Genomic DNA, 26,493 nt, shown 5'->3' on the forward strand with positions numbered 1-26,493 from the left:
AGACTACAGAGTTTCATTGATGATTGCATTTGAATCACAGAAATAAGTCACTGTTTTTGAACAAACAACATATTTGGAAGTTTGCAAATCTTGGACTTTTGGGAGAAGTCTCAAATCTTTCTGATCAATTCTTAAGTCCCAAGTGTCATGATGGAAATTGTCAATCACAATCACAAGTATTTTAGGTCTCAGAATAATGACGTTTCATTAGTTCATTCTTCCTTACAAAGCTACTTTATGGTTTTCCATTTGTTGAAAGCAAATTTGTTCAAGCTATTATAACAGTAAAACTGAAATTATTTTGATAGATTAAAATAGTAAAAACAAGAAATAAACTGGCCAGCAGCAAGACAAGAGGCAAACAAATAAAATGACTCCCAATAGGCTTTTTACAACAACCTGAAATGATTTTTGTTTTTATTTGTAGCTATTTTTCCAGTTTTATGCTCTGTTATCACTGTATTTCTTATTAATTCAATAAACAAAGTGAGTGGGGGGAAAACACAAACCAGAATGCCTATTGTTTCCAGTCTTTCTCTATGGAAAGGTAGGTAAACTAAATAAAACCAAATAATACAAACATAGAGACAGAAAGTTTAAAAATTGTACACTGAATAAAATATTGTTGATAGGAAGTTATGATGAATTTCAGAAAATGTCTACAATGGTGAAAAACGACCACGACTTGTGTATTTTGATGAAAGTGGCTCAGCTGGCTGGCTATGACTGGCTAATCATTCATGCTAACGTGAAAATTGTATGTCAGACGCAGACCCCAGATAGTTTCTTGTACCTTTTGCATGTCTCGCTCTCTATAGCAGGGAAACCAAAGCATTTTAACACTAGCAACTCAAAGGGAACTGGTCCTAAACAGGTTTCGTTAGGCGTTATTTGTTTTGAATTGTAGCTGTTATGCTAACGTTAGCTGACGTGGGTGATGACGTTAGCTAAAAATCCTGACCTCTTGGTACTCCGAATGGCTAATACATAATTGACACAGGTAGCGTTACAAGTTTATATCACCAAAACTCAAAATAAGTAACGCTAGCTCATGACATTAGCCACTTATTTATATTAACTTCACAAATGTGTGAATGTTTTCCCTTCTACTTGCCTCCGGTTCTTAGTTTCACTGTCTCTGTGGTGCTTGTCAAACGAGTTTTCCCTCTCCAACCTCTGTGTGTCTCTGTCGATCTCACACACACAGGAGACTGTAAGCAGGAAGTAGCAAAAAAAAAGCAAGACAGCAGCTGATGAAAATAAGGAAGTAAACGCTGTCGGGTCGGAGCTGGAGCCCCTATTCTGCTGTAAAGTGAAAGTTGATCAGTCGACAGCCCAGTAATAGAATTTAAGGCACAGCGGATGTGCTAAGGAAGCTAGCCGTCAAGCTAATACCTCCACTGAATCTGCATTATCTCAAAACAAGCCTTAGACAGAAAAAAACAGAGGGGGAGAGGAAGACACAGACGAGTAAGTATACACTGCAGTGAGTTGCAAACTGTTAAGCCCCACAGGATGAGGGAGAAAATGCCTGTGTTTTGGTGTGATGAGGCACAGTGTGAGTCAGAGACAGAGAAATAGCAGAGAGGGGTGGTGAAAGAGAAGAAGAGGGGGAGTTTTCTCTGCACTACAGCACTTTTTCTAGCGGTTGTTTGTGTCAGCAGTGGGGGAAAGTACACAAACAGAGCTCAGGAGAGGAAGGCTCGAAGGAGAAAGAGAAAGGAAAAAACAGATTTCTTTATGCGTATGTGTGTCTGTGGATGTGGATGTGTACCATCCATGCTCCATGGTCTCCTTTCATTCTCGCAGCTTCAAGTCCTGCAGAGTGGAGTGAGTGGAGGGAGCGAGGGAGGGTGAGAGTTGGGGTGGGAGAGAGCGAGAGAGACAAAAACAGAACACAACACATGAAAAGGTCAGGGCCTGACGACATACAGGGAGAGGTGAGAGGAGGAGAGCGTGATGAGGGTGCAGGTGTACACACTCAGCGTTTTCTGTTTGTGAGTCAGTAAACAAAGTGAGTGTGTTTGCACACAAAGACAGTTCAGTGACTGCAGATGGGGTCTTCCTGTTTATTGCCCTTGCAAAATGTGTGGGTCACTTGTGTGATAATGTTCCACTGGATGTTGTTTCCTGTGGACTTTGGCTCACATCTGTTGTGGGAATATTATATCAGATGGGATTAGTCCTGGGGATCTTGTATTTTCCCCTGTGAAAATGTGAGAGCTGTTCACCGAAGGTCACAGCTATTAATAACCTGTCCTTTACTCTTGTGTGTCTCCTGTAAGACCTAGTCCTCTGATCCCCAGAATTATTATCAGCCACCATGGACCACAAAGGGGAACCCCAGGACGTGGGGGAGAAACAGGAGGAGCTGCCACAGATGGACGGCTCATGTGACGCCTGCGAGCCTGATGAGGCCCAGCCGGCCACACAGGTGTGCCACACCTGCAGCTTTGCCTTCTGCCCCATCCATGCCGAGAGACATGCCAGCAGGACACACCATCCGCTAGTGCCTTATAACCACGAGGGGGCACAGGCTAACGGACTTGGCACCAACACAGACTCCAGAGTTGGGGGTGATGCAGCTGAGGGTGAGGCTGGTGCTGAGAGGGCAGCTGGGAGGGGTGCAAATCAGGAGATGGCGCCGCTTGGAGCGGTGGTGGCTAATGGCGTCGAGGACGGCGATGCTGAGGAAGGACAGGGAGCCCAGAATGGTGTGCTGCTGGGTGAGGGCGCCGAGGGTGCAGAGGCAGGACAGGAGGCTATGGCTGCTGGAGAGGCTGGGAAGAGGGACACTGTGACAGTAGAGAGACTGCGCTGCAAGGAGCACGGGCAGGAAGGCTCTCTCTACTGTAAACCAGATGAGAAGATAATCTGTGTGGTGTGTGCTGTGCAGGGTGAGCACAGGGACCATGAGATCATCACTCTGCATGAGGCCTACGTGTGGCAGAAGGTGAGTCGCACACTCAGAACAGGACAGGTTTATATGCTGTGTGATTTACTGTATGCCCTCTACTGATAGTTAATCACTATGGCAAGCTCCACAACATCTGCAGCACTGTAATGTATACCATAACGTATTCACAGCATCACCTATCTGGTTTGCATTTCTAATTCAGTATTAAGCAGTATGCCAATAGCTGTAGGCCCTGTATTCTTTAAGTCAACTCACCAGGGTTCTGTAAGAGCTCTGTGTAATATTTTAAACATAACAATGTCTCACGATCACCCACATGACATCATGAATAAATCAATTCAATTATGTAGCCACATAAATAATTTTCAATGAAAACTGTGAAATGGAAATTAAACATTATGAATATACCCCAGTGTACGTCTGGCTCGGCGCCAATTATGGCTTCACCCCTCCTCCATTTCCTAGATGGCTTTTTGCTTCAGGCGCATGTAATAGGTCCTGTGAGTCACCAGTCGTTCAATGCAGCATTGCAGTCGGTCCAGTAAGCTGGGCTAATGTTGGTGCCCATCACTGTGGGCTCAGTTCTGCATAGCGTAGTGTTTGTGATGATTATAGTACCATTTAGAGTCAGATGTTATCAGCTTGCTGAACACAGTCGGACTGTGTTATTGCAGAGAAGACCAATTAACGGGGCTGCGATAGTATCAGAAACCAGGACTTAGTTTTGGATTAATATTTTGAACATCTAAGGGTTTTGTTTGTGAACGCCAAAATAAACTGAATTGGAAAATCTCAGCAAGAACCTCATTTGAAAATCGTCACGCAAAGGTGGTGCATTTAGGTACATCAGTGACAACCCACATGGTTTTCTGACTGTACATGTGTTTGGCTGTACATATGAAAAACAAAAGTAGAGCAGCACACTTCACTGGTTTACACTTTCATCATGGCCACATATGGATTGACGAGAGGCAAAAGGGGTCACACACTCACACACATGCACACACACACTCACACCACATATACACAGCCCAAGGCCACATTATTTACTCTAAACCTACTTTAGCTTTTATCCTGCTTACTGTATCAGTGCATTCATGTGAAAGAAATCATTTATCTCTGGGACTAGTGATATGATTTCCAGTTGGAAGGACATTGCACTGAGCATGTAGCATTTCAGGCTTCATATGTAAAACTGTAGCCTGCATTTGACTGTGACCTGTCAAGAATGTACCACATCTTTTCTCATATTTTCTAAGAGCATCATCCCAAAATAATGTTTCATTATCAATACTGAGATGTGTAAACAAAAGTAGTAATAGCTGCTTTTGCCAGTGTGCCTAGTCTGTCTTTGCATAGAATTAGAAACTAACAAATAAAGCATAAATTAATTTGGTGCTCTTCTAAATGGATATTAATAGCTAATAACTAGCTAACCAGTGTTTATTCTTCTGTTTGAATCACACAGAAAAAGCCTGTTTTTACATGCTGTGATTTATACAGTGGAATACTCTTTTGTGTTTACTGTTTGTTTGTCTGCTCCACCTGTAGAGCAGGCAAGGTTATGACCTGCTGGGCTGCACACAACAGATGGCTGAGAAGATCAAGACCAAGTGGACCAACCCTGAGGTGAGTACAAACTCCTGCATACAGAACTGAGAGCTGAGTCGAATCCTAATACAAGCTATATAGTAGCTCCCAGAGGATTTGCACTCAACTTGTTCTCATTTAGTAATGAGCTCTAACCAACTTGTATCAATGAATGAGAGTTCTCTGCAGCAGTAAAACGAGGATTTGACCTCCTGGCAAGGAATGACAGCATACCATGTGCATGTTGCATTGCTTTTCATTACGTGATTGTGCCACATGGTTTGATTAAATTGCTGATGATTTTCCTTCTCTCAGTGCTGTGTCCAGATGTTTAATTCACTTTTTGCATTTCAGACAAAGCTGAATGAGTGTAGCAAACATACGGTGTAGTAGGGCTGGGTGATAAAACGATCTTGATCTGGGATCGCAAAAAAAGGTATGTCAATTAAGACGATAAGCTTTGAGCATTTTTATTACATTTGGGCATTTTATTCTAACAACCTATCACACGGCAGGCATTAACGCAACAACAGCCAGTTGTGCAGCAGTTTTTGGCTTGCATGTCAAAATATAAACCCGTTTGTAGTCGCAAAGCATTGCTGGACCGACTGGCAGTGAAGACAGCAATGAACAAGTTAGAAATATGAGTGGAACCAGCAAGAGGCACTAAATTAAGAGTGAAGAACTTACATTATCCTCCAAACAGGAAATTGTTGACAAGGAAGGGCACACAAAACGACAAAACCCAGATTAAGACAGCAAAACATGTTGCCAGTCAGTAGATGGGAAACACAACAATCTTTCAAACATTTAAAAGATATAAAACCAGCACATAGTCTGATTAATAATTTTAAAATTCTATTTTATCTTACACTTGTGTGTGGGCCTTTGGTCCATTTGATCACTTTTTAGAATAATTTGCACGTTTATAAAGAAGGCCCTGTCAAAGAAATTTGTGAGTGTAGAGTGTAGTCATCTGATACAGTCTGATTTAATGAGCTCATATGTACACATGTATGTATGTGTGATTGTTACTTTTGTCATGGTATTAGCATAATTCAGAAAAGATGGACAAGGATTTTTATCAAGTTACGTCTATAGGATTATAGCAACTTCTTAGTTTGTAGGTTTCTGCTAAGATTGACTGACCCTGGTTTCAAACAGTGGGGAGCCATTGCAGAGCAAAGAAATAACCATTACTCATTTCTAATTCAGTGGGTACAGCAGTAAGCACTGCAGCGGCATAGACACTGCAGCGAATGAATGAGATAAAGAGGGATTAGAAAGAGATTATGTCATAAAGGCACTGGGTAGTAAACATGAGAGCCAATTATTTCAATCCATATATTTATCATGCTGCCCCATTCACAGATCACAGATCTTCCCCATTGGGTTTCTGCAGATATAATTCTGCTTGAAGCGTAGGAGTGATGGCATCATTGTGTGATTACTGAGTCATGTCATTTTCAGGCTTCAGTTCATGTCACTTTTTTGACTCAGCACTTCCGTGCTAAGTCAGATGGTTTTATTTTGAAAGTGACTGTGTCTTATGCATTGTCATGTATAAAACAGAGAGGAATGTTGAATACTGAATTCCCTCTAGCTGTTTTTAAACCCTTGTTGAACTTGGTAAGTTGACAAAAAAATCCTTGTATTCAGTCTGTGTGGATATGGTGTATTACACACTGTGTTAAATTGTAAAGGGTTTGTTATATTTTTTTACTCCTCCGTATAAATAAATGAGGGAGGCAGAATATTAAAAACACCTTTCAGTATAATGTAGCGGTAATACAACACTAATGCTCATTACACCCTGACAAATTGCCACAGTGATAACTCAATACAAACATTCGAAAAGTTACTATTTATTACAGGACTGTTGTGTTTGACTTGCATTATAGTGTGCTGATATTTCACTTTTTTCCTGTTCACTACTTAAATCCCATCACACCCACACCTCTATTTTCAGGCCAGTGAGGTTGACCTCAGTTTTATACTGCTGGCTGCTGTGCAGGAGCATTTGATGGTAGTTACAGAGGGAATGGGGAAGCGACATTGATTTGTTTGTGCCACTCAGATTGTTTCAGTCAATCATATGAAATGAAGACGTGAAATGCGAAATAATAATCTTAACTGTATTTCAAGCTATTCGCATGACCTTTACCAGGTTGCCTTGTGCATTTCGCACACGATATTCAACCAAAAGAAAAGCTACTCAAACTGGATTTTCATGACAAGTCAACCTTGAAAACATTTGCTGTATTTCCATTACAGATGCCATAGTGGGTACATGTTCTGCCACTGAAAATAAAACCTGATCCCATTTAGCAATCTATTGTGCAGTAAGAGATGTATCAGTGAGCGGCAGGATCAGGGAAGTGCACCTAGGTCTCAGATACGGTCTCAGCTATTTACAGTCTCTCAACTGCCCTCGCAGCTCCTGTTCTGCCTTATGCTCTGCCTCCATAACTGCGGCGCCGTTGCTCAGTACCTGCAGAGATGTGACCCGAGCACAGTGGCATAATGTAGAAGGTTAATTCGACTGGCCTGTGAGAGGGAACACTTTTTCTGGCAACCGGCACCCCTCTCGAGTTCATGCTCATTATCATACTGAAATATCAGTGCTGCCCCAAGGACTTCCTGGACATTTAGTCTTGTGCTGTGGAGGTGCGGTGTGTTCGGCGGGAAAAAAAAACACTTACCTGCTCACTCACAGGGCACTGTGTTAGAGACCATTATGTGGATTTGTCGGCGTGTCCTTTCTGCACTCTCAAATGTCAGCGTTTCTTATTATGCATGACAGGCAACCATCAGAGTGACTGCTCCTGGTGAGAGAAGTTGTGTGTAGGTGTAGGCTATGTGTGTGTGAGCAAGAAAGAGAGACAGAGAGAAAGAGATAGACACTGGAAGTTGGAGGAGGTTAAATTACATGGTACTGACATCCTGAAGGACTTCAGAGACGGAGAGGTGTCTGCGAGGAGGTGAGGGTGGGATGAAAAGATTTAACCCTTAGAAGCTGTTTGCTTATTAAATCTTGCCTGTTTAATTATGTACTTTGCCCCAGGTGTGGGGATTTTAATCTCTCAAAGCTCATATCTCCATTCTCCACAGGGGAATGGAATATAATGCAAAAAAGAGTGATGAGGCTGCATACATATTAATGGAGGACCGGAGGCATAACGTAACATGAGGGGCCTAGATGAACGTCTGTCACTTAGCCAGTCAGCTAGCAGTACTTATCATCAGAGAGCCCGAAATGACGTGAAGCATGTTGTGGCTTCAGACCAGGACAGCAGGTAGTCAGCATATTTGCTTCGCTCCCCTCATGTTTTATTTACTCACTTTCCGCCACACAGGGTGTCATCTATAGGGCACACTCTGCCTGTGGAGCCGCTCTCTGCTGCGGAGAGAGAAGAGTCCAATATCTGGAAGCGGCATGGCAAAACATCAGCCCCACAGTCACAACTGTGTACGTGTGTGCAGTGGCTACATCCACTTTCCCCGCCTCATAAAATCTACAAGAGCAGCAGACACATTAAAGCTGTCTTAGGGAGCCTAGGCTGAGGAACAGACGGGAGAGGCATGAAAGACTTGGCTTCTGGTGTTAGGTTTATTCATCCTGCTTTGTCTTGTCCTCCTCTACTTCATCCTTCTCTTCCTCCTCCTTCCCTCCTCTTTCTACCCTCTCTTGCATTGCTCTTTAAGGCTGTCATTCCCTCTCTATCTCCGCTCACAGCATTTTAATTGAATTACTCGGTATCATTCCCCAGAAAGTTGCTTGGCTGACATTGCTTCACACAAAACCAATAAAAAGGTGCTGGATATTGAAACTCTGCTGTTATAAAACCAGAGGCCTTCTGTCTCATTTTTCTTCTTCTTTTTTAACTTCTCTTGCTTCCCCTCTTTATATTACTTTATATGACTTTTGAAGACCTGGTGTTTTTCAAATTAACTTTCTGTGTATTACTGTGTTGTGTTAGAGGCCAAATTGGAGAATCTAATTTCTGGGGGAGATAAAAGAGTGCATGAGAGAGCGAGAGAGAGGGAGTAGTGTTCAGTTGGAACAGGGCCACTATTGCCAAGGGCAAGGACAGTTCAAATCCAATTACTCCTAATGTTCTATTAATGCTTTTTAGGCCTCTTTAAAAAAGCATCACACAAAACAGACCTCTGAATAAGCAGCAGGACTCGCTCTGATTTGGTAGTGAGAACATCCGAAGAAGGTCAGCCATTTGAACTCTTGCCTTCAGAAGCAAAGTTAGATAAAACATTTTTTTTCCTGTCTCTCTTTATTTATTTTTTACTATTTCATCCCAGCTACAGTATGCTCAAATTGAGGGAAATAGTCAAATCCAAGTTAAATGCCCCATTGTGTCACTGGGGCGTCATATTCTCGTGGAATTTCAAATAACGCACGGTGTTTGTTGAAACTTTTGCAGTTAACTGGAAACTAAGATGCCTTTGTCTGCAAAAAAGCATTTGTGGTGATGGGCCCACTGAAGTTTCTGTGTCTCCCCAAAGGTTAAGATTAAAAGCTGAGGCTAGTTTGATATTTATCGTAAGCTCTTTTTTAGCTTACTTTTCTTTTCCATTTTAGCGTGCCCTGATATCTCCACCAAAGTAAACAATGATCTGTTTTTATTCCCACAGGCTTTGGCTCTTGTTCTCTAGCTTTTTTTCATCAGCACTAATGAGTAGCACAACCTTTTTTGTAGCCAGTCACAAAGTACACAAGTGTGTGAAGTTAATTCTATTTGAGTGTCTCACTATACTGTGATCATATGAAGTGCTGGTGGAACATATTTGAAGGTTTTTATTTTTAGTAAGCCACAGATCCCAGCTTTCTTAAAAAACTTTTTTTAATTTTTTTTTCCCACTGAATTTCAGCTGTCAGCCCACCTCTCCCATCTCCAATATAATGTACATAAAGACATGAAATCAAAATTCAGGTTGCCATTTTAGAGTTGAAATGACTACAGATTACATTGCATATATGAGGTTGGTACTTTTTCGTTTTTTTGTTTGCCTGCATTACCATATTCCTGAATTTCTCAGATAAGAAAGGTTCTAGACTAATACTGCAAAGCATGTTTGAAACATTACTGAAAAAGAATTTGAATTTTATAATCTGCTTCCCTAACATTTTACCTTTTGCTTGAAAAAGAAATTAGCTCTCTTAATCTGCTGGCCTAATGTCTCACCTCTGCCTGCGTTCATTCCCTCTCATCCCTCGTCCTCACTCCAACTCTGCCCTTGTAAGCAGTGTGCCGCTGTCTCTCCCGAGGCCTCATTTCGTGGCCTCAGCTTGCAGCAATGCAAATGAAGATTAGCACGCATGAATGCTCCTTCCTTGCTAGCAGGACAAATTCTCAGAGAAACTCTGAGTGAAAGGTCCAAGGGCAGAGGGCTCCTGCTCAACAGACACAAAGAGCACTGATCCAGGATCACGGCTCCCATCTGCCACTGAGGGCAGGGGGCTCTGCAGAGGTCCTGGAGATTGGGAGATGTGTTGATGGAATGTGTCAGATTAATGACAGATAAGATGCTAAAGATGATAAGTTTTATGTCACGATTCATCTTAGCTTTTCAGTAGCATTGTTCTTAGTAATTTATGCTAAATGCTTCTTCTCCATTCATTGAACTTGGAGTTACCACAAAAGAACAAAATATACAGGTGTAGATTTTCTTTTAACTAAAACGTGAACTGAATAATTTATTTTTGTGATATGATACTGGGGACATTCATTAGTGGCAATCTATAATCAGACAACTAACCGTGATTAACATGGTCAATAAGAGGATTATGGTAAATCCCAAAACTTAAAAGCTGCAGCACAACTAGGAGAGAGAGATAAAGTCAGAGAACTTGACTCAGAATTGTCAGTTTCACAGCAACATATATATATATGTGTGTGGTTTTTGCTAATGTTAGCAAAATTGGTTGCAGCTAACACCGGCCACCATAAACTACTGGTCATGAATTCAACTTTTTATTTGCAAAATGCATAGTCAGTCAAACTTTAAGTTATTGATAGACTCACCATTTCATGTGGTTAAAGTGGAACTTTTCATACTCCTGTTGATAGCTGAATGCTAAAGCTAGAGCTGACATGGAATTAACTAATGAAGTGATAACTGCCACTGCTGGCTGTTAATGAATTCATAGATATCATTGAAAAATTTGACAGGTAGATACAGTTCATTTTGGCTAACTGATAATAAATGCTAATGTCTGGCAGATGTCAGAGCTTTTAGAAATTAATATTGGAAAGGATTATTTAGATTTGTAGAGTAATTGGACTTGAATGTTGAATTTGTTGATATTTTGTGGCGTCTGTGACGTCTAAGTCAGAGTCAACTTATAGCAAGACATCAGAGACATCAAAACATGAGCAACAGCTTGAGCAGTAAATTCCAGTCTCACCACGAAGTGAACTAGTAAATACCTTGTCATTTCTTAATGTGGTTTTTAAGTGCTCACTGTGCACGTTTGAAATGATGTGTCTTCTAGAAGATTTAATCAGCCTATATCATAATTTAGTATGGATTTATTATATTTGAGGACTTCCTTCTATTGCTCTGTATATTAAAGTATAAGAATTTCATTCTAGAGGCATAGATAGATAGATAGATTTGGAGAGGGCTGCTTAATTCTCTCCAATCTTTCACATTCACAGATACATTTGACTCTGTGTATCTGGACAAGGAATGGAACATGTTGCTAGTACAACTCAGTTGTGGTTTATTGTTCCTCATCTATCAGCCATGTATTCAGGGCACTGATTTTGGTGAAGCAAAGAGAGAAAATGACTCTTTGCTTTCCAATTAGATGCTAACTAACTCTCTCTGTCTGATTCAGAATGAATGATGTGCATGTTTTTCTCTGCTCATACAAAGAAAGTAAATTAAAAAATGTTAGTTCTTGCGCTTGGTTTAATGGGCAATTTGGAGAATCAGATTGCTTGTGCAGAAATGGCAAATACACGATAAAACTTTGGGCCCCTAGGGGTCTTGGCTCTGCCAACCTCAGTGAAGACTGATGATTCCTTGCTTCACTAGAGAGAGGGAGGCTGAGGGGGAAACAAGATAAAATAGATGGCAAGGAAGAGAGTGGAGCTCTGCTCAAGGGAAGTAGGGAGAACGAGCAGCTGATGTTCGTAGACTGAAGTGATTATAATATATTCAGGAGCACAGATCATGACAAGGGACTTTTGGGTGTTTTACCTCATGGGCAGTATCCGCGTTGGAGGTGGAGCCATCTCAGTGGGAAGGACTGCAGGGAGGCGTCTGTTTACTGAGGTGTTTTAATGTAATGAGTCATATCTAAAGAGAGCCTCATCAGGGAACAGGGAAAGGAATTAAAAAGGTATCTCATTGAGCAGTTCAGTTGCCTTGAAAGCCAAACAGATGGCTTGCTGTGGTAGAAGGAGCCTCTGATGTCTCTATCTACAGATGGGATGCATGGAGTTTACGTCCAGGGGATCTGCTTGAAGCTATCAATTAGCTATTGCATGACAGAGACCAGTGGGTTTATTTAAATAATATTCACATGTCAAAGCAGAAGATAAAAGTTTCTGCCTCGTACTTGTGCAACTCCCTATTTCATCACTGGATGTTTAGTTCAAGTCTATTTCTGTTACTTTGTTTTGTGAGAAAGAATTCATTCAGATTCATTTCTCCACATAAATTCTCCCAGTTCACCTTCCCCTCTCTCTGTCTTCTCTACATATCTTAGATGTCCACAGAGGAGCTGGAGGCCTATGTGAACAGCCAGTTCGACGAGCTTCGCAAATTGGTGCGGCTGGAGGAGAAGAGGACTCTTCACCTGGTAGACCTCAAAGAGGCGTTTCTGACCGCGTCCGCCGCAGAGAAAATCGCAGAGATCACCGTCCAAACAGAGCGGCTGCAGGAAGAGATGGCTAACATCACACACCAGCTGTGCCTACTGGAACAAGCCGAGGCGCAGGCGATAGGTCCTGCGGCGGTGGCAGAGGTCCTCGTAGCAGCACCTGGACCAGCCCACAGAGTGCTGGTGAGTCCTTATTCTGCCTCTTAAACAGCTTATATACAGTCAGCACTGTGAGTCTCACTCACTGCACAGTAAAGTGCAGGTGGAAAGGTTAGGACATTGATAATGTCACAGAGACCCAGTGTGACTGACAAGCCATCATTTATGTAGTGTGGTGTTTTAAGCTTGGAGGTTTTGGATACATAGAAACACACCATTTCGCCTTCATATTCCTATACTGTTTGCTTTGCATAAGCTGCAGTCTAATTCAGATGTAGTTAAAAGTGTCGGCCTTGCTTACATATGTCCATCTGAATCCAAGGAGTATTCTTTGTGGAAGAAATTAATTCGATTTTCAGCCTGGTTACAATGTATGTTTAAGATAGACTTTTTAAACTTTCAAAACTGTACCTATGTGAATTTGTCTGACAAATTACACCAGATGCACCTGAGCAGTGAGTTTAAACTTAGCCTGTTGCGAGCTAGATTTTTCCTGAGACTTGAAAGAGGTCACTAAAATGAAAGAAAAACCAGTGCCTTAGATCCAGAGGCCCATTTTTGACACCCTAAGTGACAACATCATGTCACATCACCAGGTTGCTGAGAGACGAAAATACAGGCAAGCAGGGTCAATAATTAATTAATCTAAACTTTGAACACAGTATTCCTGTGCCAATGTTGTTACTAAGGGCAGCCTTTTAAAAACAGGCGCTATTGCACTTGTCAATAAACAATTAGAAACAATTGTCCAGCCAGCACAAAGCTGTTTTGTCACTGATTAGGTGTAGCCAACTTTACGGAGCATGCTGTAAATAGTTATTATTCCTAATTTATCGCATAGCACAGCCAGCGGTGGCACCTCAAACTGTCTTCATTTCGCTGTGACGTGGCCTAGAAAAAAGCTCTTGAAAGGCCTCAGTGCTTTGCTTCAAGATGCTTCAGCGGCACGGATGCTCACAGCCAGGGAGGCTTGATCCCACACCTTCCACTTCAAGAAATAATTTTCCTAATGACTGTGGCACCTGCAGCGTACTCATTGTGGTAAACAGGTGCCACCATACACAGCTTTGTTCTAAACAAAAAAAGAGACTGGCTGTGTTTATTCAAGCATGGACTATTTTTATGTAGAGTAATGCAGTTGTCTTTATTACAGTCACCTGTGTCAGTATGATGCAGGTAGTTAGATGCAAATAACTCCTGAGCTGTTCTGCTGACTTAGCAAAAGTGTAGCTATGTCTGTCCTCTAGCCACAGTATTTTCCAGTTATGAACACAGCAGCTGGGTGCACTCACTGTTCGTTTTCCTTTTATATACCGGCCTGTTTGTCAAAGTTAGGTTCTCATGCCAAAGTAGTGTTCACACCAGAGCATGCTTGCAGCTACACTTTATACATAAAACACAGCCAGGAGTGCAAGCCATCTCAATGTACTTACATCCTTTCAGAATCTGCAGCATTTCACTCCCTCATCTCTCATTTGAACATTGTAGAGGAGGCTTTTACTGCTCATAGCCACCAAATTAAAATATCCCATTGGTCCATTTGTCACTTGCCATACTTTAGTCACCACAGTCAAGAAACGAGGCTTGAGTGTTCCCTGGCGATGCCGTGCAGTGGCAATACTGTAGTAATGGCAGTAGCTAATGTGCAGATTGCTTTTCTAGCTGAGAAATGAATCCGCGGTGAGCCAGGTTCATTAAAGCCCTAATTGAATGCCGATGGTTTCCCTGTTTGTCTCGTGTTAGTTATTGCTGGAATAGGCAATATAGTAATGGCCAGTGTTATAAAGAGATGTATGGTCACAGCAGAAGTGTGTGTAGGTGTAGAAAAGGGTAGGTTATCCGGCAATTCCCTTATTCAGCAACCGTGTGCATTCTTACTGCGTTTACATGGGTTCACACTATTAAAAGTGAGCTAGGCGGAGAACAGTGAGATCTGAAGTGTCCACCAACTCACCAGCACCTGCAGCAAGTTTTTGTCGTGCAGCGTTTTAGATGTGTGGAGCCTCATGGATCCAGAGAATAACTGACTCAGACATTAATTCTCCCACTTCTTCACTCACTTTGTCACTGTCTGCCTCATAGTGGCAGCGCCTACAAATGGCACACTGAACTGCAATCCCTCACTTGCCTCTTTACTGCACTTCTGCTGAACTGTGTTCTGGGTACTCCATGTCTATGATACAAAGTCTGAAACAGTACCTTAATCCGTATGTAATTGTTTTCATTAATTAGTTAAAGTCAAAAATGACTAATCTAAAATTGCCAGAGCTTGAGGTGAGGTGCCAACAGAAACAAAAACTACTTCAAAAACTACTTCAATTCAATGTGTATGTATGAAAGGTATTAAAGCACTACTCATATTTGAAAAGATTCATATTGTGTTGATCTACTAATCAGTTAATCTGTTGTTTCTACAGAGAAACTACTACAGAGCACTACCAGCAAAAGCTGTAGAAGTCTGTAGTCATTCTCACTGTACCGTGTGAGGGATTTAAAATCCATGAATGAAACCATGACAGGAGCCCATTTGACACTAGAAACAAAGCCATTACTTTCAGCTCTGTTCAAATGAAAATACATATTTAAATATGTTGACCCTGTTTGCGGTTGTGCCTTTTTGTTTACTTCTCCTCCTGCGAAGCACGATCTAATCCTGTTTGCCAGAGAGCTGCAGTCATAGCCTCCGGCACTTTTTAGAAGTAGTTCCTTGATTCCAACTTTTTACAAGAAAAGAAAGACTAGCAGCTTCAGAGCCAAGTCAGAAAAGCGATTGCTGCTTTGTAAGCACTTCAAGCTGCTACACTGCAGCCATGTAACCTCAAGCCTGTGGAATGGAGCAACTGTGATGCAAAACATTTCTCACCTGCATTAAACACCTCCACAAAGAATAAACCACATAATTGAGGTGAGTCTTCCTGATTAAGGTCAAACAAACTAAATACCACTAGTTATGTTAATAACCTCCCGTCTTTCTTTTAAAGCACAAGCATGCAGGTGTATGCACACACACAGGCACTCACCGAGTAAAGAGGGTCAGCAGGGGTGAAAAAAGCATTCTGAAAATTGACCAATCAGCATGAGCCAGAGGAAGAATATATTAACAGACTTTGTCCCAGTCTATTTATTATCATAACTCTCATTAAAAAAAGTGCCAGTAGGTAGGTACTCATTTGTACAGCCACTCAGTGTGAGACTACACAGTTTTAAAAACACTGATGTGTCACATAGAGCCTGACTGTTACATGGTTTATACAGATACACAGAGAACATAAAACACAATTACTAAACATTAAAAAAGCAAGAAATAAAAATCTAAATATATTAATATGTAAAGACATATGCTACAGTAGGTAGCATAAACCATTAAACTGCCCTGATTATAAAGAAATACAGTATCCTAAATCCACTTATAAGTTCTCTTATGCCTGCATCAACTACCTCACTGTGCAATAGTATTAGATCACATTTTCACATGTATGACTGAAGAGACTTAAGATTCCTTCAGTCTGTTATAATGTATAGAGAAGTGGAGGCGGAGGCTTAACACTGTTTAAGCTATGAAGGCCGCCTGGCATGAAAGCAAATCCAAGATGCCTCATTAGCCCGACACTAGGAGTCTGCACCAGTGACCGAACCCTGACTCATGACTCAGGTCACAGTGAGCTGATCCAAGGCTGATTTGAAATAACGCAGCATTTTAATATGCAGTCAGTTTTATTCACTGTTGATATAAATGAAAGTTGGGGAATAGTTTTATTTTAAGCCATTTGAAAACAATAAAAAGTTATTATTTATCAATAATTCATGCCATGACCTGATTGTGAACCCCACTGCACTGAAAAGACACGCTGTGTGCCAATGAGGCCCTCTGACTTTTCACTGTTTTCAAGATATGCTTACTTTTTTCAACATTTGAAATATTTATGACTGAACTAAGGAAATGTCAAATGAAATTTATCTTTCATTACTCTTTAATTTTCATTGCAGATACCGCATGACCTTCATTTAATTGTAAATGGCACTTTCTGTTGAGCAGCACACTTCGGGACATTCTGTTCTCATTCAAAAAGTTCAAGAACAAATCATTGTATGAAATTGATCTTGTGTTATGAATTTATGAATGTAGCAGCTTCAGGTTGCCTCTGTTGATGACAGACTCACAAGTCTAGGTTCTTCTTGCCTCTGAGAGACCAGATTTTAATGCGAGCAAGTATTGACTTGAACTGCCCTAAGCCAACGTGAATAATATAGGAAATGTTGAATCTGGTATTATATGCCCCTCAAGTTATGATTTTTTTCTCTCCTGTTGCAGACTGGTAATTACAATCAGAACAAAGCTCTGTAGCCGTCAGCTTCTTTTTAACAGCATATTTCTTTCAGCTTTGTGGGCAGTGGCTCTAAATTATTTTTTTTAATTGGACCAAATGAAAACAAAGCACACAGCAGAAACTCTAACAGTATTTTAACCACATTTTCATTGCTGTAGAAAAATGCAGTCAAAACAAATCTCAAAAAAATACAGAATTCATAACTAATTCAACATTTATTTATACAGAATCATCAACAAAATGAAAGTCGACTGATGTGGTAAGCCGCCAAGTTTCAACTGGACGAATACAAACACAGTATATTCTGCTTTTAGTATTTAACATGCTCCATCTGACTCCAGCTGATCACCTGGAATGGCTACCCTGATATTATTAATGATAAGATGGGCTCATTGTTGATTTAGTCTCTTCAGGGGAATCATTGATATCAATAAAAAGATAATATAACACCAGTGTTCCACTTGAGTATGCTAATCTTTCCATAAAGTGTAGTGCTTGCTCACTTGAGAATATTTTGAAACACTTAATGATACTCCATATACAGTCCACTTATTGGCTCACCTGCTAACAATATTTTTCCCAGCCAAATAATTGGCTTTTCATAAAAATATAACACTCTTAAAATTTACCACTGCTCAGCTAATGATGTATCAGTTAACCAACCAAAGCAAATGTGAGCTTTGTGTAGCGTCAGCCTCACAGCAGCCACTCCAGAGCTTCTTTGGTGAATGTCAGTTTTTGCGCCCCGATTCCACAAATTGACTTTGGAGTCTGCTGAAGTGTTTGACAAGGTAAACCCAAGAAAAATCTCACACAGTTCCAATATTTGAAACCATGTATTTGTCCAGATCTGAGGCTAATTAAATCTAGAGCCAAATCTTAGTTAGTGAGGCAGACAGCCAGTCAGTGCCCTGCAGCTCCCACTCATCAGCTCTCCTCTCATCTGCCATGCTGCAGAGGAGACGCTGGCTTCGAGACGGTGTTAAGTTACACAGCATCAAAATCCCTGTCTGGTGCAGCCATCTTAGCGCTGGTAGTCAAGGTCCAGTGCGATGGTACAATCAGCGCTAAGCATTTTCTAGAAGGTAACAAAAAAGGCTGACTGAAAAAAAGACCTACTGAGATCAAGAACGGTACAAGGAACAAGTACTTTAGCTGTGGAGTACTCAACAGCGATTTCAAGTGCATGAGAGCTGTGTGTTTTGCAAGTGAAATACTGAGTATACAGGTCTATGAGAAAATCTATAGCTACAATTTAAATGTTATGGATAAGCCCTGCGAAATGATGTAATTATATCTTTCAGGAACTGAGAGAATTGGAAATATGATTTGAAAACTGTAGCTTTTGGCACATGAATAAAATGCTTTCAGTGTTTGTCAAAGCATCACACGCTGGCAGTCAACAAATCACGTCCACCGCATTGACACTGAAAAATCTTTTTACGTCCCAGTCAGAATAAAAAAGAAAAGCCAGCGCGTGAATAATGTTTGCAGCTCATTTGCCGCTTTGTTCCAAACTGCTCTTTTAAAAGCTCATGAATATACATGAGCACAACTGGTGGATGAAAGTGAAAATTAATTGGTCAGATTTAGAGCCACACCAGCTGTGGACCAAGTTGATGTAAATGATGTTGTTTACCTTTTATTTGTTACCCACAACACCTGTGCAAAGATTTTAAACATGTTTTATCCTCTCTCCCTCTCCCTGTCCCTCTCTCTCTCTCTTTCTTTCTCATCATTTCCAGCACGACATTGAGGCCAGGCCAAGGTAAGACTGCCAGTGTGATTCATGTTCACCTTTTTATAGCGGGATAGTTTAGCAGCGACTAAGGACCCTTCAAAGCCTCCCTGCTCGAGTCCTTGTGTCATCAAACATGATGAGACTGACAAGTATTCATCTCACATAATGACACACACATAAACGAGCGCACAAACTCTCTCCAAGTCTTTTTCCCCCGTCTCATACTTTTGACTTTTACCCTCAAACAACTACACTCCAGACGCAGAGTCACCTATGCACGTCAGCCCTCCCGCGCCTCCAAACCAATCCGGTCACATGCGAGTCACGTCGGTGCCCCAGCAAGGGAATTAGTAGCTCTCATCTGTGAGAGCCCGCTGGAATCAGAAGAGGTGACAATCTGCCTGGTCCAGTAAGAGGGCTGCGGACAGAGGCTGACAGGCAGGGAGCTGTGTGTAGGCGTGCATGTGTTTGTATGCGCGCTTACTGTATACGCATGCCCTCGTGTTAAGACAAGCTGTCGTGTCATTAGCAGGGTCAAGTCTCACCCTCCAACACAGCATAGTATTTACATTTCTGCTTATTTTCCAGCTGCTATTACAGCTCGTCTGTGCGGTTCATGGCCTAGACTACATCTCTCACCTTAATCTCTGTCTGTGTCTGACAATCTGAAACGGATAGTCCTCTCCCAGTCTCACATTTATTGATCTGTTGACACGAAGAAAAAAAAAAAGATCCCTCTCTGCCTCCTTCAGCCGCAGCAGGAGCGCGCCTAGCACCACCTGCTGTCTCTGCCTCTCCCCTTAGCTGTCTCTCTGGGCTTTCATCTCAAAGTACTCCTCCCTTCCCCAGACACAGACATGTACATTTGCACACACACACACACACACACACACACACAGACTCAGACTCCGACACCTTCAGCAAATGCCAGCACATCTGTCCTCAGAGAAAAGAACCTTATTTTCCGTGAGACTTAATTTAAAATGAAGGCTGAATACGAAAATAGTCCTACCTTCCACAAAATACACTTTTGATGGACAACGTGCTTGTTTTCTGCCAACGGAAATTGAATTTTTAATTTCTCTTTGTACTATTGATATTGCGGCATTGCCCGCTTGTTGGGAAATGTACTGTATTTCCTCTCTGGAGTCCCTTAGTTTTAATAAGCAAAGAAAGTCATGACCAGGGCTGCCGCTTGCTGCCAACATGTAATATATTATTGATTGGTCAACCAGTATTATGACCCCTAAGCTCTGGAGCAGATGGCAGCAAGCTTGGACCCAAGGGTGAGATGGAGCTAATAGTTTGTCCTTGGCCAAGGTTAACCTCTACATCTCTACACTCTCTCCCACACACGCTCACTGATATAATTACTCCCAAAGTCCCTCATATTGCCCTAAAATGCAGTTGGTGCAGAATCTGCTGTGGCTAGTGGGGAAATGACACACATTTTGGAGAGAAATACTAGGAGAAGGGAAGGTGCGGAGAGGTTAGCAGAACGAAATTGAGGAAGGTGTATCCTTGATGGCTTCATGTTGAGTTTGTTACATTGGTTGGGCGGCAAAGATTGCACATCTCAGGGTTTCCAGGGTGAGGCAAACAAAGGAGAAAGGAGAAATGAAGTGAAATTGTTGGAGGGAGAAAGAAGGAGCAGAAGGGAGAGAGAGATTTTGCAGGATCAAGCGGGGAGTGGATGTTTAGGGTTACGTGCAATGGGATCCAGACAGCAAATTGATTATGGAGCAGAAACACTAATCCGCTGTCTGAGCCCCATATCGCTGCCATAGACAGAGCAGCCCCACAGGACCGCAATCCTGCACCCACACGCATCTTTCCTGGATTTCCTCATCAATACGATCCCCCGCCTCTCCCCAAGCCTCTTAACATAGGTACTCCATGCCTGCCAAGATTTGTCCTCCTCTGAATATAAATCTTGCTTTACTCCCCTCAGCTCAACCATTGCACCCTCCTGCCTTCAGTTTGATGCAATTTTGGTCTTCAGCTTTAACCTCCCCCCTCCATCCCCCTCCTCACATGCAAGCCCTGTCCCTGACTTATGCCTTTTATGCATGTGTTTGTGCTTGTGTTCGCATGTGCACAGAACAGCTATGTGTTTGTCTCTTTATTCGCATGTGTTAATGTGTATGTATGAACCCACCTTATTGGCACATCAGCCTCTGTTTTAAATAATGTGTGTGTGTGCATGCACATATGTAAAATAATGTGCCTAATGGTGTCATATAAATTGTACTAGCATCTTATGGTGTATTACAATATTTTTGTTTCTTTTATGCAAATTTAATTTGAAGATAAATCATTAAAAACAGTCTGAGCCCTCAGTCATCTCATAGCACCAGGCTGTGTCAATAGTCGCCATAAGCAACTGATCATTACAGGAGGAGAGAGCATCTACACATACACACACACACAAGAAGGATGGGTAGAAAGAGCTTATTGCTGCAGTAATGTTTTAATTCCAGAAAGCCACTTTTATGTTGTCTCCTGAGATAAGGTGCATAAGAGAGAAATAGATGCAAAGACAGTGAGATTGTCAATGAGAGAAAAAGAGTTGCACACTGAGGAATTCCACTTGCTAGACTGAAATTTGCTCTTCTGTTGGGACTTTGTTTTTAGTAGACACGTAGGAGTATTTCTCTGTCTTCTGGATTCTACAACTAAAGGTTGTCAACTTGGGACTTTTGGACTTTTAGAGTCATCGGGGTACACCCTCAAAGGCGTACTCCAGTGTTTTTCATCCTTATCTGTATGATTGTAACAACAGGAGTGTCAGGTATAGTTCAAAGACAGTCATTGTTCTCAGATTCACCAAGTCAGCCAATGCAGAGAATCTCAGGTTGTCTCATAAGTGACATATTTTGCACCAATATTAAAACTTTACAGCAGTTCACCTCCTCCTGTGGCTTAACTAAGAAACCAGTAAAGGTTAGCAGCCACCCCTAGTGGCAAAGTCTACCTATCAACAAGAGAAGGCTATATGTTATCGTGTACTGACCTGACTAATTTGCAATATTTATACACCTCATATATTAGGTTACTGGGGCAATAAACTACTCTTTCTCCTGCTCTTGACATTAATTTTACCACACATTTGGTGCATGACGCTAACTATTTAGAGCTAATGCTCTGTGCAGAAACAAAAGATTGCTTCTGCACAGAGTAGTGTCTTAAGCAGAATACTAGTCATTTTTGTAAACAGAAACCCATTTGCTTTGCTCTGAGCCATAAGCACTCAGTAGTTATTACTACATTTCTACATTAGTGTCACACTGTGACACTCTTGCGGTGAAAAAAAACCTGTTCACAGACATACAAACACCTTTCAAAGTACTCAAAACTACCTCTGTGCTAGTTCCCACTACAGCAGGTGTCTCCAGGCTCACATTTTGCCATGATGACACTCACAGAGTCGCAAGGTGAAAACAATATCAGCCCTGCTGTTGTGGCTGGTAAACATTAGCCTTGTGGACATAGCTAAATTGGGGGCATAGCTGTCTGTACTGGGAGCTCTCTTTCTGAATCATAGCTTTGAATGCTGGCATTCAGGATAATAGGAACAGTGATAACATAAACCCTGTTAGACTGCCCCTGATATTTTGACTTTTTCTACTGGCACTACTACAGGAATTTAAATTATTTAAATGAATGCCAGTAACAGTCAACTTTGGTAGTTTAAGATTTAAAAAAAAAGCAGTGATTCTAAGTATTTTTGGAAACAGTGTCACCTTTAAGTTTGGTCTTGTCGGAGATGCAGCTCACTGTTTTCTTTGCTTCCCACAGTGAGCCCTCTCTTGTGTTTTCGTATCCTGTCATTCTGACCATATAAAGCACAGCAGAGGCCTTAAAGAAGAGACGTTTCCAGGAAAATGGGGGAAAAAAAACAAACAGACAACACTTGTTTGTTTTTATTGATTGGCCAGTTTCTCTTAGTGGTTCAAGTTCTCATGTGGCTTTTTCTAAGACAGATTTTCAAAGAAATGCAGGAACACTCACTTACAGTATTAAAAGCTTTGCATCCATTTACAGACACCTTGTTTCTATCATGTCTATACCTCTTGGGCAGCTACATTTAAAGTGCAGATTCTATATTTGTATAGTGGTTTGGAGCTTTCAATACTATAGGCAATCCATGTATCATCCTTTGAAAATTGTGCTTGAGCAAAGTTTCATCGCAAATAGTTTAATCTTACAGATAAATGGTGACCTTCTGAAGAGACAGCTGAGGAAAAAGGAATAAAAGTACAGAGGAGTGAAATAATGATTTAAGTATGCATCTTTATTATGTGGATTTTTGGTTTGTCTCTGCGTACGTATTATACTCACTAAGTTTGTTCCCAGCTCCTGCTTGATATTCTTTAGAAAATCTGCCTGTTTATCTGTATGAGGTTTATTTTATTTGCAGATAGAAATTATTAAAACAGAAGCGGAAAGAAATAAGAACTATGAGTCTTTGAAACCCCAGGGCCTGTTGTATAAAAACACGCCATCCTGAAGGAAGAAAGGGAAAATTATACAATGGTATAGACTAGAATGGTTTCACAAAATGCATAAATAAATGATGGGGAAAAAATGCAAAAATAACTGTGATTGTGAAGTGGAAGCTTTCATTTGAAAGAAACTAAATGAAAATCACCATAAAACAACTTCTGCTTCAGCTCAGCTTCAGTCAAAACCACATGATGCTCAATAGGAAGAAAAATCATCCAAATCAGGAATTAAAAGCTTTGGGACATGTGGCAAGTTTGTTTAGCAAGAGCGATGGAGGTCTTCTGAGCATATAAATCATACTATGTAATCACACTAAAATGGTACAGCCCCCTGGGGAGCCCTGGCTCTTCTAATTACAATGCAAGCCCCCCCCTCTCTCCCTCTTGTCCCCTGCTCCGCTCATTTTATCATGCATGTATGGCCCAGAACACACACAGACCAAACAAGTGAGCAAGTTCTGTCTTTATTTCCTTCCCTATTCTTCTAACCTGTACAGTTCTGCTCTAATATGCACACAGACAAAGTGAATAACATTGATCATCATGTTACAATGCAGTGTTCTGCTGGGAAACTTTGGGTCCTTACATTCATCCGGATGTTACTTTGAAAAGTACCACCCACCTAAACATTGTTGCAGATCAGGCATACCCCCGCCTGGCAACAGCATTCCCCAGCAGGACAATGCTCCCACCACACCACAAAACTGACTCAAGGAACACAACAAAGAGCCCCAGGAACTGACCCAGCCTCAAACTCCCCAGATCCCAATCCAACATAGCATGAGCGCTATGTTCACTTCCAGCCTTATACCTCTATCCATACTTGTAAACTCCCATCATTGCATGCTCGCTGACAGAAGGGAGCAATGGGGCAAATCACTCACTATGTCTCACTGAGCGAAGGCTGCAGACCACCCTCAATCAAGAGGGTACGCTCACACCAACACACAAACCGAGGCAAAGAGGGGGCTGACAGTGAAGTAAGGCGGGTGCTTTGGGGACACAGCTTATCTGTCTGTCTGAACTGCTCGCCCTTCACTGGGTCAAACAGATGGGTTGAGTAAGGCAGGGAGGTGTCGAGGGGATTGTGGTCAGAGGACACAGGACAGAGCCCAGAGATGAAAGCATGGAGGGAGGGAGCTGCATTTCCTCTAATGAAATATTTACATCGCCTGCTACAAAAGGAGCCACTACAGGGCCTCTTGCCTTTGTGCCATTCTGTTTGTATGTGTGTGTGTGTGTGTGTGTGTGTGTGTGTGTGTCAATGTGCTCTCATTAAATAATTTAAAATGTTTCAGCTAGATGCATCTGTATCTGTTTTCCTATGTGAATGTGTGAGTGTGTGTAAGGCCCAGCTGCTGGTTATGACTGCACTAAGACCTCTTCATTAATACACCCTCCCCTCTCTCTCTCTGTCTCTCTCTTTCTCTGTTTCTGTATCTGTCTTCCTGTCTTCTCTGTCTCTTGGCCATCACCATTCCGCAGGGGTGGATCTGAGGGTCCCAGATGAATGCAAAGCACACACAAACCAAACTGACAAATAGAGAGACATGCATTTAGATGATAAGAGACCATAAGCATGCATAATTCATGCCACATGCACAACATTCCTCCAGTTTTTTAAGATGTCACTCATTTGTGTGTGTGTGTGTGTCTGAGTGTGTGTATGTACTTGTGCATGTGTGCTTTATAGGTACTGTCAGCACTAGCATTGACTCACATCAAACAGTTTTTGGAAGAGTAGGGAGAGGGGTGTGTGCAGAGGTGTTGAAGGGAGAAAATAAGAAGATAAGCAAGCGTGTGTGTGTGTGTGTGTGTTTGTGTGTGTGTGTGTGTGTGTGTGTGTGTGCATGCACGCACGCACTCACTTGACTTTGTCTTTTGTGATGACTAATGGCAGTTATTTGTTTCTCAGGAAACTTTTCCTGAATACAAATGAGGTAATTTACCTACAAAAAACACACCTCTGATTTAGAGTTAGGGTTGCTTTAGCACTACCCATCTATTTTACTTGTGCATGTGGGGGCCTCTATACTCCATCTGAACCTCGCAGTGTAATATGATGGTTCAGAGAGCAATGGGAGCTGTCTAATTGAATATCCTTTTAAAATGATGAGTATGGACCAGACAGGTAAGAATGTATTTCTGCAAAACAGACATGACAGGTGTGAATGTGTTTTCAAACAGAAACTCCCTCTTTTGATATTGGATTTGACTGCAGTGGGATTGCCAGCTGATAAGTTTCATGTATTTCAGGATTTTTGAATTTTACCAGAGTTGTAGTGGTGCTGCTGCTGGATTTTTTTTTTTTTTACTTTTCGTTTCCTGCAGTGTAGGCTTGCGAGGGCAGTGTTTTAGACTTTTGACCACAGCCTTAAGAGTGCTTCCAATATTGATCTGATCGCTGTGTAGATAGATATGAGAGCTGTGCCGAGTGCTGTGTGTGTGTCGTCTGCGATCCCAGGGAGCAGAGAGTCAGCGTTAAGTGTCTGTGATGCATTCAAGGTTATAGTGCAGCAGAATCGGGTTACAACTGTGTTTGTGTTGATGCTCTAAGCCTGTAGTGCCTATGAATAATGGATTATTAATTCATGTGTGTAAAATACATCTCTCTCCCACATACCTTTCCTTGCCTTTCTTCTTCTGTTTTGTGCAAAGGTCTGTTTGTACTTGTGTGTGTGTGTGTGTGTGTGTGTGTGTGTGCATGCACTTGTGTTTGAGGTGCTTTTTTTTTCGCAGAGATCCGTGTCAGCATTGTGACTTTTTGCTTTCAGAGAAGGAATGATTGTCGGTTTTGTTCTGCTGAGAGAAAAGAGAGATTTAACAATTTAACAAGGAGCACCACAGGACTCTTTAAATATTCATATTCGTTGAACTTTGCCTTAAAGTATGAAAAAAAGGCTAGATTCAACACAAAGTAATCGGTTGAGAACCTTTGCAATTCATATTTCACATATCAGGCTTATACTCTTGTCCAGAGGGACTTTATGCAAGTTAAAATAGAAGACAGTTTGTGTGTTAACATCTTTTTTTTTTTTAAGCTGCCTAGTTATAAAGACATGCAGGGAACAAAATTGTGGTAAGAAGGAAACTGATAAAGGGATGGGATTTGTAGTGGTGAATTTTGGAAATGAAATTGAGCACAGGTACGGTGCAACCAGGCCGAGAAGAGATGAGCACAAGGTGTAGCCTGTAGAGATGTATTTCCACTCCAGCATGGAAGATGCGGGGTGACTACTGAAGAGGAAAGAAAGAGGGGGGGGGGGGGGGGGGGCGGAGTTGAAAGTGGAGAAACTACAGTAAGCTTTCTGGGCAGGTTGGTAATACAGAAGGGAAAGGCGTGAAAAATGAAAGAGAGCATGGCAAATAATATTTCAGAAGCCTCCAGTGCACAAGACAGCAAC

General features: G+C 41.6%; 1 protein-coding gene across 1 annotated transcript in view; it reads left to right on the top strand.

Moving 5' to 3' along the window:
* The first annotated feature begins 1,226 nt into the window (after positions 1–1,226).
* trim44 (tripartite motif containing 44) overlaps positions 1,227–26,493 on the top strand; it is a 41,598-nt gene continuing 16,331 nt past the window's right edge. The window contains exons 1-5 of the mRNA XM_051073454.1: positions 1,227–1,470; positions 2,286–2,953; positions 4,469–4,546; positions 12,243–12,539; positions 18,589–18,611. Coding sequence (XP_050929411.1) covers positions 2,324–2,953; positions 4,469–4,546; positions 12,243–12,539; positions 18,589–18,611 — 1,028 coding nt within the window. The 5' untranslated portion in view covers positions 1,227–1,470; positions 2,286–2,323. The remainder of the gene's footprint in view (positions 1,471–2,285; positions 2,954–4,468; positions 4,547–12,242; positions 12,540–18,588; positions 18,612–26,493) is intronic.

Source organism: Lates calcarifer, linkage group LG10, assembly GCF_001640805.2.
Source record: "Lates calcarifer isolate ASB-BC8 linkage group LG10, TLL_Latcal_v3, whole genome shotgun sequence".
NCBI classification, from domain to species: Eukaryota; Metazoa; Chordata; class Actinopteri; family Centropomidae; genus Lates; species Lates calcarifer.